Source organism: Thunnus thynnus, chromosome 11 (genome assembly GCF_963924715.1).
Source record: "Thunnus thynnus chromosome 11, fThuThy2.1, whole genome shotgun sequence".
NCBI lineage: Eukaryota > Metazoa > Chordata > Actinopteri > Scombriformes > Scombridae > Thunnus > Thunnus thynnus.
This window is the reverse complement of record NC_089527.1, coordinates 25,399,995-25,415,941: the sequence shown is the minus strand read 5'-3', so window position 1 is coordinate 25,415,941 and position 15,947 is coordinate 25,399,995. Positions and strand designations below refer to the sequence as shown.

Genomic DNA, 15,947 nt, shown 5'->3' with positions numbered 1-15,947 from the left:
GTTTGACCTTTGTGTGGACAGGAGTTGTGAGCAGTTCATTCAGTGATTTTCATCATTTCTAGAGAATGAAAAGGTGAAAGTCTCAAGAAACAGCAAAATCAGGGGGAAAGATTGTGACAGTATTTGTTAATCCTTTAAATGTTTCTTTGGAGCCCATAATGAGGGGCCCCCAGTGTAGGAATCACTGTAAAATATGATTTAAGAGTCGCTCAAAACGCATCTTCACAAAAAATCGTCTTGTGTTACTTACCAAACCATACATGTCATAACTGCACAACTTAATACACAGTGATGCAGAACCATGAAATGTCAGCTGGTGCAAACGTCCATGCAACTTTTGAACATACTGATCATGTATGTCACTACTTTCTGGATGAAAACTGGTGACGCTTAGCAGATGTTCACCGTTTATATCCACAAGTAAAAATGAGACACAGACAAGATTCCATGTTCTTTATTTGCTAAGGGCGCAATGCTTTTTTTTTTGTTATATTTCTGTGCACAAAAAACCTCACAAAGTGAAAGTCCACATCGCGACTGTAGCTCCAGAATTCAACGTCACACCATGGCCAAAACAAAAGTCGGCAAAAAACAGGGCGCAGAACTCTGTACAGTCAATATCTTCTTTAAAAATAACACAAGGACAAAAATGTTCCTCTTAAATCAAATTCTATTTTTAGTGAAATACAACAAAATAAATTCTATAAAATAAGAGCAAAATATTTAAATATAATACGGTGGGCAGAATATTTTCATTTGCAGGAGTATTTGGTATGTTTTAGACAAAAAAAAAAAAAAAAAGAAAAAAAAAAAAGAAATTCAAAAAAATACACGCATTCAAGTTACCAATTAAATACAGTATTTACTGATGTTTACCTTTTACTCCTACAGAATTACAAGTTAGCTCAAGTTGCAACATGACTAACCAGCTGGTACAACCCTGCTGTTGATCCTTTTCTCCATGGAGCCAGATTGGTGAGGGTCTTGCCACTGCTCAGGATCTGCGAATTCATCCCGAGCAGCAGCCAGACGCCAAACCTGACCAGCTCCATGACAGAAAGGAAGCCGTCTGGGCAACAAGTCTGTCTAAGACTAGGCTCTATTGAAGAGACAGAAGCAAACCACACAGTCTATTATACACCAGATAGCCCAGTGCAGCTATTCTGTTGCATATGTGTTTCAGTTTTCAGAATTCCTATAGATGAAAAGCTAAGCTGTCTATCCCACCAAAACTGACTGCCAAATGTGAAGTTGGAGGATTATATGTGCAATTGAAAAGCCACTTATTCATACATTGGTTCAAAATATTGCCCTCATTGTAGATAGGGTAGATGAGTAGAAAAGAACAAAAACAAAAAACAGAAAAAAAAAAAAACCTTAGGGTAATTCCCCTCTGGAGATGTGGATTAAGAACAGCTTCAGGTTGTTATGATCACAAGTCTTCCCTTGGGCTACACTATTCTGGTGAGAAGCCATGCTAAATGTTACAGCATATTAACTAGAGCTTCAAAAAGGATTGAATTAATTACCAGAACAAACAAAAAAAAAAAAGAAAAAAAAAAGAAAAAAGAAAGGCAATGAGTTTCAGAACAATGTTGCATCACTGCTTTTTCACATCAACCAAACACCGTAAAAGTCCACCCAACCATTCCATATCTCACACTAAAACCAACCACAGCTCGTGAGTTGATCTGGCATGGGTCATAAGGTTGCCAAGGAGCTTAAGAATAATATAATTATGATAATAACAATGCGTCCTTCTACAGTTGAATGACCAGTAACCGTCCGATGGTAGAACAAACTTTACTGCTGAGCATGGGTGATAAAACAAAGAGGAGTTGTTGTCTTCTTACAGTTTTTTTTGGGCATTTTTCTTATTTATAATATCCATTTTGTTTTCCATAATATCTGCAACATCTCCCAACAGCAAACCACACAGAGTTATGCTACTGGGGGATTTGAACAGTCAAAAACATTAACATACTATGTACACCTTTTCGTCGTGTAGACAAGCGCATCAGCATCGTCAGCTCTGGGTACATTTGTTTTTCTTTATTAGAACTCTTTATCCACTCCCTCGCCTCTGCAGCCGCCAGCAGGCCCCCGTCACGCGGTCAGGCAGCCCCAGGCCAGGGAAGAGCACCTCCCCGCAGGCTGACGGGAGAGAGAAGTGGCCTGGAGAGGGGATAGGAGGCCTGGCTCTGCCCTGCCCTGGGGCCAGAGAGAGAGAGAGAGAGAGGCCCAACGAGGAGCTCTGTTGACCGAAGGATGAGAGGAGGGAGAGCGGGACGATGGAGGCTCGAGGCACAGCAGAGGGGGAGGGGATGTTACTCCTTAGGTGGGGCAGGCGCTGGGGTAGAGGTGGGGGCGGGGGCGACCTCCTCGGTGCTCTCCCAGTTCTCTTGTGCTCGCGGGCCTGGGCCAGGAGTAGGACCAGGGGCTGGGGTCGGGGTCGGGGTCTGGGTCTGGGTAGGGCCTGGAGTCGGGGCAGAGGCAGGACCAGGACGCTGGGGGTTGTTCATGTGCTGGGCAGCAGGCCCGGTGTACGGCTGCCCATGGGGGTGGTTGTTCTGTTCAGGAGGAGACGGTAAACAAAAATCAGGTTGTGCTGACAAGAAAGCGACTGACAACAACGTCAAACTGAGAAGATGAAACGATTCACTTTAAAGTAAGAGATCTTTCAGGACTCGGCAACTGTATTTATTCTGTTTTCAAAACTGGACAAGTCTTCAAACTCTTCTTGTCATTGTATTAATAGGGTTGCATGTTTGTTATTTTTTGATTTATATCTATTTTTTAAAAATATCTGAACAATAGTAGGTTTTTTTTTTAATTTGTCTGCAGAAAAGGAAGCAAAGTATGGCATAAAACTTGGGTCAGATGTATTGTAGTTGTATCACCATGTCTGAATGTGTGAAAACATTCTTATGAATACATTTAAATGTGTGAATGTATAAAAAATATCTGATTTAATTATTTAATTTTTTAATCCGTAATGAGGTCTGTAGCTGTGCATGATATTTGGTGTACAAGTGAAAAAGATTTCCAAACAATTTCCATTGTGTGAGTGCATGAAGAAGATTTGCACAAAAGTTTGCAGTTACACATCAATCTGTTTGTGGGTGAAAAAACAGAACTCAACTGTATGTCTCCCGTTAACAGCTACAAATCAAATCTACAAATACAAATACTTTTGTCCGACATTTGACACTTCCTCCTGAATAGCCACTGAGAATGCTCTGAAACGCTGGGGGCGTGTCCTTTAGGTGCTGAAAGGACGGCCCAACTAACAGCCTTTAAACTTAATGCTCATGTTGAACTCCCATATAAAAATACACAATTTAAAATAGGCCTTGTTTGTACACGGAGGACAAACATGGATGGTATTTTTAAAAAGTAACATTAGGAGCCATTGTTTAATATGTCACCTATTTTGTAGGTAAATGTGGACTTATTTCAGTAAAAATGTATGACTAGATAACAAGTGATCCATCACCAATCATCTTTATGTTAAATTGTTTTTTTCCCCCAATGGAGTTCGGTGTTAACGTTTCTCTGCTGATGGCTTCATTTTGGCCGCCACCCTTGGAGCAAAAGCCTCTCACGCCGTGTTTTTTGGTGAAGTGGCGTCTTCTTCATGCACTCACACATTGGAAATTATTTGTGCAAATCTTTTTCATTTGTTCACAAAATATCATGCAAAGCTACAAATCTCCTTACGGATTCAAAAATTAAATCTATTTGTTCAGATATTTTCTATACATTCACACATTTGAATGTTTTCATACAAAATGTTTTCACACATTCAGATATGATGACACACAGCTATGATACATTTGACCCAAATTTTATTCCATAGCAAGTGTCTTTCTGTGTTGTCACAAACAACACTCAGGCACGAAATAACACTGGCTGCTGAAGTCAAAATCATTGTTGCCATGACCACCAGCATTATTCATGGCTGATGTGAGACTGGCTGTGGGAGATGACACCGCTACCATGTTCCTACCCTCTACCCTGCTATAATAATAGGTCAGACACAAACAGTAAATCAATCCTTAACACCAGCAGTATGAAAGAAGCCAAAAATGTCTTCTTACATCACTGGGTGACATGATGACGTGAGGTAAACATGACCAAGTCGTTACCTGCTGAAACTGGGTAGTTCCAGGAGAATGTGGGTACAGAGAGGTGTCCTCAGGTGGGGAGGAGTCTTGATCATCAGGTGCTTCCTGTTCATCTGGCTCCTAGCATGTCAGATAAATGTTATTTGTCACAAATTAAATTCAAAATTCAAAGTATATTAGAATGATTTAGACTATATAAACATATATCTATAGAATTTGCTTATTTATTTGAACAAAACAATGGATAAGATTCTGAGCTTTGGCAATTCAGTGTGACACAGCAAGTAGGTTGCATGGGAAAGTCAAATCTCCAACTGTGTTACATTATGAAGTCAATGATGTTTAAAAGAGATTTGATTATGTGTGTGGGTGGATTCTACACCTGAGAGCATCCTGTCAGCAGGAGAGCTGCTGGTAATTCTTTAGAAACAAATGCTGCACATTAACTTCTCTACTGTAGATGTTATTTCAAACACTAGTTATAATTTTTCTTATGCAATTTGTTGAAAGCAAAATGTACTAAAGTCAGCCTCATTATTTATATCTGTGTGACAAAGTTAAGTGCACAGGATATTCTGTGTTACATGTACATATTAACACATTACAATGTGATGTTAAGTCAAAAATAGATAAACAACAGAACCTGTCAGGCTATTGACACAAATCTGTAGCATGTGAAGCTCATGTACTAACATTTGCCATCACACAGACCATCCTTGTGTTGTTTTAAGCTCAGATCAGCTTTAATCCAGCCATTATATAATATCTACAGAGTGTCTGAGCTTATAAGTTTGTTTTTTAACTATTATTGATTTGATGCAAATAGAAAAAAAATAAAGATTGACAACATTTGTTAGAGGCTGTTTTATCAAATGGTGTCCTCATTTTCTAAAGGAAAAGTTCTCCCAACTAACAGGTTAGAACATTTAGGTTTTATATTTGTATCATGTACTTAATTTGACATGTATACATGTCACTAAATAAATTTACAAAAGCCTATAAAAAGCCTAAAAAAAGCCTATAATAGCATATTACCTACAATGGCAAAATGGACAACAAAGATTTTCCTTAATGAAGTCTCACAGCTCAAATACTGTAACTACTGCTGAATACTGGAGTTTAGCTGCGACTAAGAGTTTTCAATCAGATGCAGGTGGCTGTTTGAGTTGGGAGGGAAGCAAAAATTGGCATGGATTGTTAAAAGAGCGCTAGACTGAGATGGAAGACTGGCTATGTCAGTGCTGTTGCTTTGGCGAATCACTGAGACTGGGCAACAGGACAGCACGAGAACAAAGATAAAGATCTGTTCACTGTGTGCAGCTGTGTAACATGATTTCTCATGTCAGTTACACTATAGAGCGTCTCACATATCACTCACTGGTAGCCAGTCTACCTTTCATTTTACTATACTAGTGGACAACAGGATGAAGGATGACTATTTTACTTACTATACTTGCGTACATAGCATTAGCTTTTACGAAGTTTGAGAGTCAACATACTTTTTCAATATAAAACATCTCAAGTGGTGACAACTTTAAGTGTTAATAATGTTAAAAACTGCTCACTTTAGTGAATCATTGACTATAAATCATTATCAGTTTGTGTAAACATAGCCTTACTCTATCCTTCTGCACTTAACTGTTTAAATAACATTTGTGTCACAAATACAAACCAAGAGTCCAAAAAGAAAATAAAGCAAAAGTAGACAAATTGGGATCAAGTATGTAGACTCAACAAGACAGTGTTTCTAGCCTTGGCCACTGATGACTATCCAAGCTACAGATTGTGTAGTTGTATCTAAGTGTTGGTTGTGTTGGAGGCCTTGCCATTGGCCAATTGTTCATTGCTTCTCTGCTGATTCTTTAATTCAATTATTTTATTTCCTTCCTTTATGTCGTGGTGCCTGGAATACTGACCTTCCCTGGGCTTCCCTGAGTACACTTGAGCTGTGTATGAAATATTACAGGAGAAGTGTGTCATTTGACTGGATTTTTCAACATAAACAAATACAAGTAACTTATTTTTAGTGAGAACACAAAATTACATATGCATACATTGCACACTGCAGCCACGAATCAATACAAAGCCAATTCACCTTAGTGAACAACACTTTGTATGGGAGATTTTGTGGAGATTGGCAACAGGTTTTCCAAATGATTAGAAAACTGGCACTGCTAGCATATGATCATGTTAAATTAATCAAACATTACAATTAATCGCTTCTTGGAAACACAGAAATAATAGGTCCATGTCCTTCCCTCTGGCTTAAATACTGTGTGATTATATTTTTCTGTAAAATGTCAGAGAAGTCATCGTTTAAACTAATTTGTTGTACTGGCTGTTATGCCATTCAGTGGTTGAAGGTCCTCTGACTTAGTCTTACAGTATGTCTGTGTGATTTTTCTGTTACCTTCACCACTGTACACCATTGTTAATATATTGCCTTAGCAACCATGAACATCTACGTATGTTTTTGTGTGGTGTCTTTTGGTAAATTTCAATATTTATGTGGCCTTCTTGATTCTATTTGTATATAAACAGAAACACCCCGACCATCCTGGTGTTTGACTTAATCAGAAAATTCAGACGGAACTGTTCAGAAATTCTGATGGGTGTTACTAAACGTTCATATAATCTAAACTATATATGTATACATACATATATAGTTTATGGTGTGGCTACCTGAGCACCAACACTTTAAGATCACGTTTATGTGAAATCAGGCAAAAGTGTGTGTGTGTGAAGAGTAAAATGTCAATGCCATTACCTCCTCAGGACAAAGTTCACAGGCCTTGGCGAGTGTCATACGTGCACTGTGTGAACGCTCAAGGAAATAGCCATTGGAGGTCTCGTTGCTCTGAACCGGAGGAGACCAGTTGTTGTAGGTGTACTGAGGGTTCCCTGTGTATGGCCTCCTCTCCAACTCATCCCCTAGCCACTCCACTGCCCACGTCCACTTTCGTTTCAGATCACCATTACTCTGTGTGCACACGAAGAACATATGGCTCCACTTAAATATATTTGTGAATGCAGACAATACAGTTTACTTTTCTTAGCACTTAGTTAGCAAGTGTTTGGTTCAGTCTGCACCCACGGGAGAGACAGAAACCATAGAAATAAACAAGTAAAATAAACTTTATTGCAGAAGATAACAGCTCTTCACCCAGGAAAAGTAACTGGGTCAACAGGAGAACTGCATTTAGCATGTGCATTTTTTTTCTTGTTGTTTGGCAGAATGGTTCCTCGTCAGAGTGATCTTGTCATTTCAAATCACAAAAAGGACATTGATTTCCCATGTGTGACATGTAATGCATGAGACAACAGGAGAGAGAGAGCTTCATCTGTGAGTATGTGTACCTGTAGGATCTGGTAGGCCACAGAGCAGTTGCTGAAGAGGGCCACCATGCACTTGATGCACTGGTAAGCCCGTTTCTGGTAGTGGTTCTTGGAGCGCTGAATGGTGTCAAAAAGCCCATCTCTGTCATCAGGAATGCCCTTCAGCACATTGTGGATCCTACACAGCCAAACGAGGAGAATAGAAATTTAAATGAAGTTCATATAACAATCCAACACCCATGATTTACACACTGACCAATCAAACTGACCTGTGTGTCTGCCAGGAGTCCTCAATGAGCAGGATCTGTAGCAGCAAGTCCAGGTAAGGCCTCAGCTCATAGGTGTAGGAGTACGCCACCTTCACACAGACAAATATATACACACATCTTATAGACACATACAAGTAAGCCACCCATAGATATTTTGATGTCCTGGTGATGATGTTCATTTACCTGCCAGAGCAGCTCGCTGAGCACAGTGGAGGAGAACTGGGGGTTCTCCCAACAGCTGAAGCGAAGCAGCTTTACGGTCTCTTCAGAGTTGCTGCAGTCCTCGATGATCTTCTTAACGTAGCTGGTCCTCACAAACAGGATCTCTGCCACCAGCTGCTGCACAGGCATCACTGGGGCTGTCAGGTTGGTGTCGCCATACGGGTTAGGGAGAGGAGGGTTACCTGTAAGGGGTAGAGGAAAAGGGCAATAAATGTGAGTAAACGTAATCTGAAATACACGTTTTATTGGGGTAAAATGTATAGGTATTTTCTTTGCACAGTGTCTTTCATTCTTCATCTCATAAAGCCCTCAGCTCCAAGCTCTGCCTACACAGCCAAAGCTCAGAGTGGCTGCTTTTTCAGTCACCAGATCCTGAGCAAGGATGAAAATCTTCATTGGGCTTCCCAGGGGGCTTGACGAGTTATTACTGCCTCTTAACAGCTGAGTTCATATCAAAGTTTGATACACTCACCATTGATGGAGGATTGCATGCGCGAGGAGACGTCACAGCAGCGCACCAGCTGGGAGACGACAGTGTAGAGTTTGCCCAGCTCAGCGTACTGGTATTTAATGGGAGGGCCGGGTCCCTCATCCAGAGCAACCAACATGAACGTGGCAGGGACATTCAGCTTCAACAGCTGAGTCTTTTCTGCCAGGCCTGTGTGGGGATGGTGAAATGAGGCGAAAATAAAAGAAAGAATAAAAGCATTTTAGGAATCACATCAATTCTTTTTTATATCTTGTATGAACATCGCCTGTTCAATCTTAAAAGTCACACTGAGGGAGCAGATGCACATGACAGGTGGGCGATTGCTGTGTGCTCCTTACCCAGATTGGCATACATGACAAAGAGGTTGAAGTACTGCTGCAGGTGACGGCCGTGTTCAGAAACCTCTCTTCTGAGCAGGTTGAGTACAGCTCTCAACAGGTGGTCACTTAGACTGAGGTTATCACAGCCCTGATACACAGAGATGGAAAACAGAAACAGGATGAGAAACCTCTCTGTGAAAATCTGTGATACAAACTAAGGCATCTTCCAAGAAACGTACTCAAACTGCTTTAAGAATCCATACTGCTTAAGGTCATATTCAAAGCTAATTTTTCTCAGATCCTAGCTTGAGACTGGCACCAACCTGAGTAGAGGGTCCAGGCGAGGCAGTGGGGGAGGGGCAGGGGCCGTCTTGCAGGGAGAAGTGAGCAATGAAGACGATGAGCTTGGCAAACGCGCCACGCACCTCAGCGCTCGGGCACTCAAGCAGGTACTCAGAGAACCGGTTAGGGTAAGCAAACAGAACGTTGTGTGCAAACCAATAGCGTACATTCTTACTGTGTCTCAGCAGGATGCAGAGGGCGTCATACCTAGAGGAGAAGAGAAGGAGAATATTTATAGAGAAGGATAAAACACAGAGTAAGACAAAATTGGGAGAAAATCAACAACACTGTGGCAGACAGAGCTTACCAGTCACTGGCAGGACCCCGTACTACTTTCTTGGTGTGAAAACCTGTGCTGAAGAGGAACCTAGCAGCCAGCTGAGCACTTATCATAGCAATCTCCTCTGCCTCTGGCAGAAGATGGTCTTGTCCTGATAAAAAGAGAGCAACAATTAGCAAAACATCTTCCAAGTCATTTCCATGGGATTTTCTTAATTCACTTTAATGTAAGCTGACAAAAACCTTAAAAACTACACCCAAAGGCTAATGTAAAAGGACAGTGACACATTTCCTTTGTTTTGGCTATGTATTCCAACACATTGTATTTGGGGGGGAAAAAAAAAAATCACTGAGGTTTTATTACTTTTAGGGTGTTTATCCAATTTCATTTTAATTTCGTCCCCTAAAATTTGAGCACTATTAAATAAAAAGGTCAACAGAAGTAAACATCCTCAAATTAAAGCTGAAAATTGTTGTGAAGGTCATTTCAATTTTAAAATCATAAATATGTTGGATTACAGAGTCAACACAATGACAAATGTGTGACTGTCCAACTTCTTTTAGACATTACTTTTATTACATCACATACCAAATTGTGAGGTAAAAGATACTAAACGTCAGGAAATCACAGAGTAAGAAAGACAAATTGCAAATACATAAGAACATAGCGATGGGGAAGTAGTTGGCTCAGAATGTAAGACAGCAGTGTTAAGGCTAAGAGCAAGCTAAATATGTGTCCACTGATCTATGGGATCATACATCCAAACTACATACCGGCTCAGCAGGTTCATCATCACAGTCTAACAATATGTTCATTTTTTAAATCCCTTTGCAGCTGCTGAAAAGGATTCTGACAGCAATAACTTGCTCAACTTGATACAAGGTACTGGGTAGAAATAAAACATACTATCCGTCCTTACACTCTATGTCCTTGAAGATGTGAATCATTCTGAATCGATGGCTGCCCTCAAACATTATTTCCTGTGAAACATTACGGGGCTCCGGGTCCATTAATAATGCATTGCAGAGGCAGTGCAGTGCTTTGCAGCCTGCACTTAACGTTACTGTCCACCAATTCTTTCCACAGGAATGCTGTGTATTAGCATCACTTTGAAATGTAATTTTTTTTAGAGAACCAAGTCTGAGAACAGTGATAAAATTATTATGGCAGCTTATATCTATAAGAGAGAAGCTTTGAAATCCACAGTAGAGATATGAGGAGGAATTCATCACTGTGCAAAAGATCAAAGAGCCCCTTTGGGGGTATCGAATAGCACTGTCATAACTGGAAGAGTGGCTCCGTGTATCTATAACAAATCACATGCCTTACATTTTGTCACTCCCACAATCGTGCACACACAAGATTAGTGTACGTGCTAGTGTCAACCATTCATTATCAGGTATGTTGTCAATGTTTTTACCCGCATTGTGCAACAAAGAGACATACAAATGACAACTACACTGTGTGCAAAAATTAAGTTTGCACCATCTGTTGCACCAGGTTAGTTGCAGTTTGTGTTTCAAGTGTACAGGGCTTCCAAAACGTCCCCCGATGTTTTAGTCGATGTTAAATGGCTAACCTACCAAGACACATTTAGTACTTTCCATCTATATTATACAGTAAGTAAGCAAATAATAATTTAGTATCATGCATACAAATGCATACCTGGAGGAGGGTTTAAATAGACACTGTTACAGGTCAGAAGTTTCTTAATGAACTGGAAATATTCCAGGCTGTATTGCATTCGGTTGTGCATGAATTGGACGTTCTGCTTGCGGACGCTGCACTCGATGACACCAGGCATCTTGACCTGATGTGGCTTGGTGGAGATGGTCAACTCCGAGATGTATTTGACAAGCTCGCTGTCCTTGTCTAGTGAGTCCATACGCTCATAGAACAGGATGTAGGCGTTCCACCAGCGCTTCTGCCTCCGGTACGACATCCGTTTCATCATATGATCGAACACCTCGCCCATGTATTCCCCACCAAAGCACTGGTTCTTCATCTCCTCCTCATCGTCCATCTTGCACTCAGTCACATCACCATCATCAAACTTATACCAGCGGTTCTTCTCGCCATCACCCCCGTTCCTTTGGATTATGTAGGAGTAGTAATGTCCACCACTGGCCTGGCCTGAGTGGACCAGCACCCCCACCAGACGGTACTTGGAGCTGCCTGGAGGTGTGGGTTCCGAGGGCTCGTTCTGCTGGATCACCTGGTTCTCTGGGTTGACGTCGTCCCCTTCTAGCTTGGCCACACCTGCTACCGTGTATGGCTCCATGTCCAGCTCCCTCGGGAACTCAAAGTAGTCATTGAACTTGATGGCACACTCCCTCTCCCAGTCATAGTCGAAGCGCTTCAGCTGGATGGCCAGGACAGGTGGCAGCTTCTTTATCAGCAGGCGCTTCACTGTGTCCACCTAACAAGGAGAGAAATCACCACAGATGAACTCTTTGACCCTTTAAATAAATCTTCAAGAAGTTAATTAGAAAGAGAAAGGAGGGAGATACTTTTTAATAAACCATGGGACAGCCATTAAAATCTCCTTTATTTTTGCTGGCACTTTATGATTATCACATTGTTACACTGGCTGACAACCAAGCGGGTGCTCCATTCTCACCTTCTTATTACACTTCTCACAGTGGTAGGCGTTGGCTCCCTCCAGCAGATCTCCTTTAACATACTGCTCCATGGAGTCCAACAGGTTCTGGTGGTTTCTGATGTCCACATTGAGCGTTGTGAACGACTCCTCACACTCATATCTGAAAATACAAACATTGTTTGGTACAAGAAGGCAGTCTGAAGTTTGACTTTCTGAAACATGTAAAATATTTCCAGGAACTATGCGCAGAAAAAGGGCTGTGCTCACCTGTGGGGGCATCCCTGACAGATCTTCTGGTCAGCGAAGGAGCCTCCTAGCACCTTGCTGAGCATGGCAGGGTGGCCCAGGGCTTTCAGAGCTTCATCCAGACTGTCCACCAAAGAATTGAAAAACTCCAGAGCATCATGCTGCTCTCTCAAGTTCACTGGCTCACCCCATAACCTAAAAAGGTTGTAACAGATGTAAAGCAGACAGAAGACAATTAGACATTAACAGCTTAACAGACAAAGCACAGAGACCATAAAAATGACTGAGACTCTGAAATACCTGAACTGTTTCCAGAATCCCCTAGGGACATAGTACTGCAGTCTGGATGCAGCCAGATGGCCAAAGATGACCTGTAGGTGACGCAGTACCCCGATGTTGTACTCTTTCCTGTCCTCTGACTTACTGGAGGGCTTGTCATCAAACTGGTGGTGATAGCTGAACACCTCATCACGTGGATCCACATTACTCTGTGGAGACAAAACATTCAGAAAAAAAACAAACAAAACATAAATAACCACCTGTCTAACTACTGTTCATTACTTTGTGATGATCAGATTTGCATAAATTAGTCTCTGGAACAATTTAGCACTTGGAATTTTTCCTGTAATTAGGATGCCCTCAGCTCCAAGATCAGCCTACATGGCCTGCAAGCCTAGAGTCGGCCATTTTGTCAGTCACTAGATGCTGAGAAAGGATGAAAATCTTCATCGAGCAAAAGCTTCATTGCACCACAAACTCTCACAGTACCTCATTCTCCTGTTTCTCATCCCCTGACATGTCATCATCCACATCAGTGCCTGTTCCCTCGATGGCCAGGATGCCATTGCGAATTGGTGGGATCATGTACAGCTGCTGAATGACTGAGTTCATATAACAGGTGGCCCCGGCGTTCTTCAGACCTACAAAGCCTTTGTTGGGCCGTGGGCCCACCGGAGGCAAGTACTCCCACTCTGTCAATGTTTCACAACCTGGAGGGAGAGAAAATAACAACATCCTCATGCATGCTGCAACTTACAAATTGTCAAGTAGGATGCATATGTAAAACTGTCTCCCTACCTAAGTAGTACATGTCAGTCAGAGTGTCGACTATTTGTTTGAGGTTGCGGACACAGCCAACAGCCAGTGCTACCAGGAGCTCAAAGCCAGCATTGATGGAAGCAGGAGTGCTACACACTGGGATGGCCTGCTCTGTGGGGAACTCCCCACTCTTCATGTACTGCAGGTAAACATTAGATGCCGGAAAGATAAAGTCGTCGATCAGCTCCTAATGAGAGAGAAAGAGATAGCACAGATATGATGAGAAGAGAATATGCAGAAGTAATACAACTTTCCAACTGTTTCAGGTGTTGTCTGCCTATTGTACCTTAATGAGGTTAGCTCCACCCTTCTCACAGCCGATGTAATACTTCTTCTCTGGCGTCTGGAACGCAAGAAGCTCCTTAGTGACCCCCAGGTGGCCCTCCAGGATGGTCTCCTCCACACCAGTCTCCCCTGTCCTCTTAACCTCATCCTAGAAAACACAAATATATTATGTACCATCAACTCTTGCCCACACTCAACTGTGAGGGCGAAACAATAGATAAACTCAAACTGGGGACATAATACAACATAATGTCTAAAATAACTAGGGTACTAAATAAAAAGACTGTGGTGAACAGGCTGTTTTACCCTTATTCGTTTCAGCCAGTCGATCTCATTGTTGAGCAGCACCTCAGCGTTTGGCAGGTTGATGTTGCTATTATAGGCATAATTCAGAAGATGTCTGAGCAAAGTGAAGTAGTCCCCAGCGTGTTTGGCCCGCTCCTTGGCTGTACTCTGGACATAGAATACAAATTCAGGTAAATTATGATCCCATCTGCAGTTTTAAAAATGATTTTATTTACAGCACTGTGGTGATACATTTTACAATCCAGCAAAAACTGTGGGTGTAAAAATAAACATGAGGCATATAGCTACTCACCCCCAGCACAGTGAAGAGGAGAGTGATAAAGAAGAGGAGGGGTCGATGGCCCATACAGCACCTCGTTGCCATCAGGAAAAATTGTTCCTGGGCCATCTGACGCACAGATCTGTTGAGACAGTTTTAACATCAGCAACATGATATTCTCAGACAGTTCAGTTGGTTGGAACAGATACTGGTGTACTTACTTGCTGTGGCAGTGTAGCAGCAAGTCTATGATGAAGGTCTGCCAAGCCTTCTCCTTACTGAGTGTGTCCAGAGCCGTGGGCATGAGGGCAAAACACAATGTCATCACTTCCAGGGCCTCGCAGCACACCTGCTCATCTTCCCCATCTGGCTCCTTCGCTGCATTTGTCTAACAAAAGAGAGAAAGACAAAAAATAAAATACATCTGGCTTTTCACTTTTTAAACTGCCGATCCCTGTCAAAGGTTTAAGACTTTCTGAGACCAAGCTTTTGCTGTCCTGCCTCAACAGTCTGCATGACCATAACTAATGTGCTTCGGCTTTTTATTCAAGTCATTACATTTGTAATTTTTTCTAAAACAGAAAGCGTACTGTCAACAAAATCTGAAACAAAACAATTCACAAACGTGTATACTTACCTTTTCATATATCTTGCTGATTTCTTCATTAGAACTGAAGACGAGCTGCACTGTACCACAGCCTGATGCCCACACTATTTTCTGTACCGCTCGGATCACACAAATGTCAGGGATGTACTTAGATGCCTGGAAGAAATTCTGGTAAAAACATTGTCCCATAAAAGCCATTATTACAGAAACTACAACTAAAACAGATTTTCTTAAACAAATGTTACATTTGTTTAACAAATGTTAAAAGTCCTCTTCTCATCTTTATATGCAAACACCTACATATAAAAAAAAACATTTTCAAGTGTAGGTATTTACTTTTGTTACTAGCTTTCTACTTAGATATTTACAGATAAATAGTGCCTATAAAAGGCATTAATTAAAATCCATTATCATTACTAGTTCAGGGTGTTCTAATCTTTAAAACCCCTGCAAAATGTATTCCCTTAAATTTTCCCAGTTACCTCATCAGAAATCTGCTGGGCCAGGCGGATGGCTACGTTGCGCAGCATGCATTCTGAGGCAGGGTTGGGGATGTTTTGCAGGGCACTCTGGAGGACCAGGGCTTGGTCATGAGTGGCCTGATTAATCTGTAGACAATGTGAGACAGGTGATGGGGTTGTGGAGAAAGATAAAGACATGTCAGTAAAAATAGGGCAGTTAACTACTGAGGAACCAGTTTTGAAAGTATGCCTTTGTATGAGTTATGAGCGTGGCCTAACCGGCGAAACTGGTATATTTCCCTCAGCGTTGGGCTGGCAGGCTTCAGCCACGGCCTTAACATGCCCAAAGCCTACAGCAGTGAGGAGGAGTTTGGCAATCTTCAACGCATTGAGGTAAGCCCCACGCCGTGTCTCCATGTCCGCTGATGGCAGGAAGTTGTTCCTAGTGAGCATGCTCAACACCAAGGGCAGCCCGCCGCTCTTCAGAAAATTGTACTGGAAGTCACTGGCATCCTCACCCAGAGTGGCACTGGCTGGCATCAGCAAAGCATACACAACCTGGAACATGTGCAGAAATAGTGTAAACCACCTTATTGATCAACAGACATGACAGATACAGATAGATAGAAACTATAAGTCTCACACAGCAGGATTACTGCGTGGAACCCCATCAATTACAGAACATGGCTCCCAAATT

At 41.8% G+C, this 15,947-nt stretch overlaps 1 protein-coding gene across 7 annotated transcripts in view; it reads right to left on the bottom strand.

Annotated features, from left to right (window-relative positions):
- Positions 1–438: 438 nt before the first annotated feature.
- The window catches only part of usp9 (ubiquitin specific peptidase 9), a 47,579-nt gene continuing 32,070 nt past the window's right edge, over positions 439–15,947 (bottom strand). For 3 of the 7 annotated variants that reach the window (XM_067604089.1, XM_067604094.1, XM_067604091.1), the window contains 24 exons: positions 15,530–15,808; positions 15,272–15,397; positions 14,820–14,957; positions 14,404–14,570; positions 14,216–14,324; positions 13,924–14,070; positions 13,619–13,765; positions 13,312–13,519; positions 13,003–13,223; positions 12,535–12,722; positions 12,256–12,429; positions 12,007–12,148; positions 11,052–11,805; positions 9,414–9,537; positions 9,088–9,313; positions 8,783–8,912; positions 8,427–8,612; positions 7,916–8,136; positions 7,733–7,821; positions 7,485–7,641; positions 6,895–7,107; positions 6,044–6,073; positions 4,149–4,247; positions 439–2,570 (listed from right to left, as the gene is read on the bottom strand). In XM_067604089.1, coding sequence (XP_067460190.1) covers positions 2,328–2,570; positions 4,149–4,247; positions 6,044–6,073; positions 6,895–7,107; positions 7,485–7,641; positions 7,733–7,821; positions 7,916–8,136; positions 8,427–8,612; positions 8,783–8,912; positions 9,088–9,313; positions 9,414–9,537; positions 11,052–11,805; positions 12,007–12,148; positions 12,256–12,429; positions 12,535–12,722; positions 13,003–13,223; positions 13,312–13,519; positions 13,619–13,765; positions 13,924–14,070; positions 14,216–14,324; positions 14,404–14,570; positions 14,820–14,957; positions 15,272–15,397; positions 15,530–15,808 — 4,518 coding nt within the window. In that variant the 3' untranslated portion in view covers positions 439–2,327. The remainder of the gene's footprint in view (positions 2,571–4,148; positions 4,248–6,043; positions 6,074–6,894; positions 7,108–7,484; positions 7,642–7,732; positions 7,822–7,915; positions 8,137–8,426; positions 8,613–8,782; positions 8,913–9,087; positions 9,314–9,413; positions 9,538–11,051; positions 11,806–12,006; positions 12,149–12,255; positions 12,430–12,534; positions 12,723–13,002; positions 13,224–13,311; positions 13,520–13,618; positions 13,766–13,923; positions 14,071–14,215; positions 14,325–14,403; positions 14,571–14,819; positions 14,958–15,271; positions 15,398–15,529; positions 15,809–15,947) is intronic. The other 4 variants (XM_067604095.1, XM_067604096.1, XM_067604092.1 and 1 more) reach the window with 3 other exon arrangements.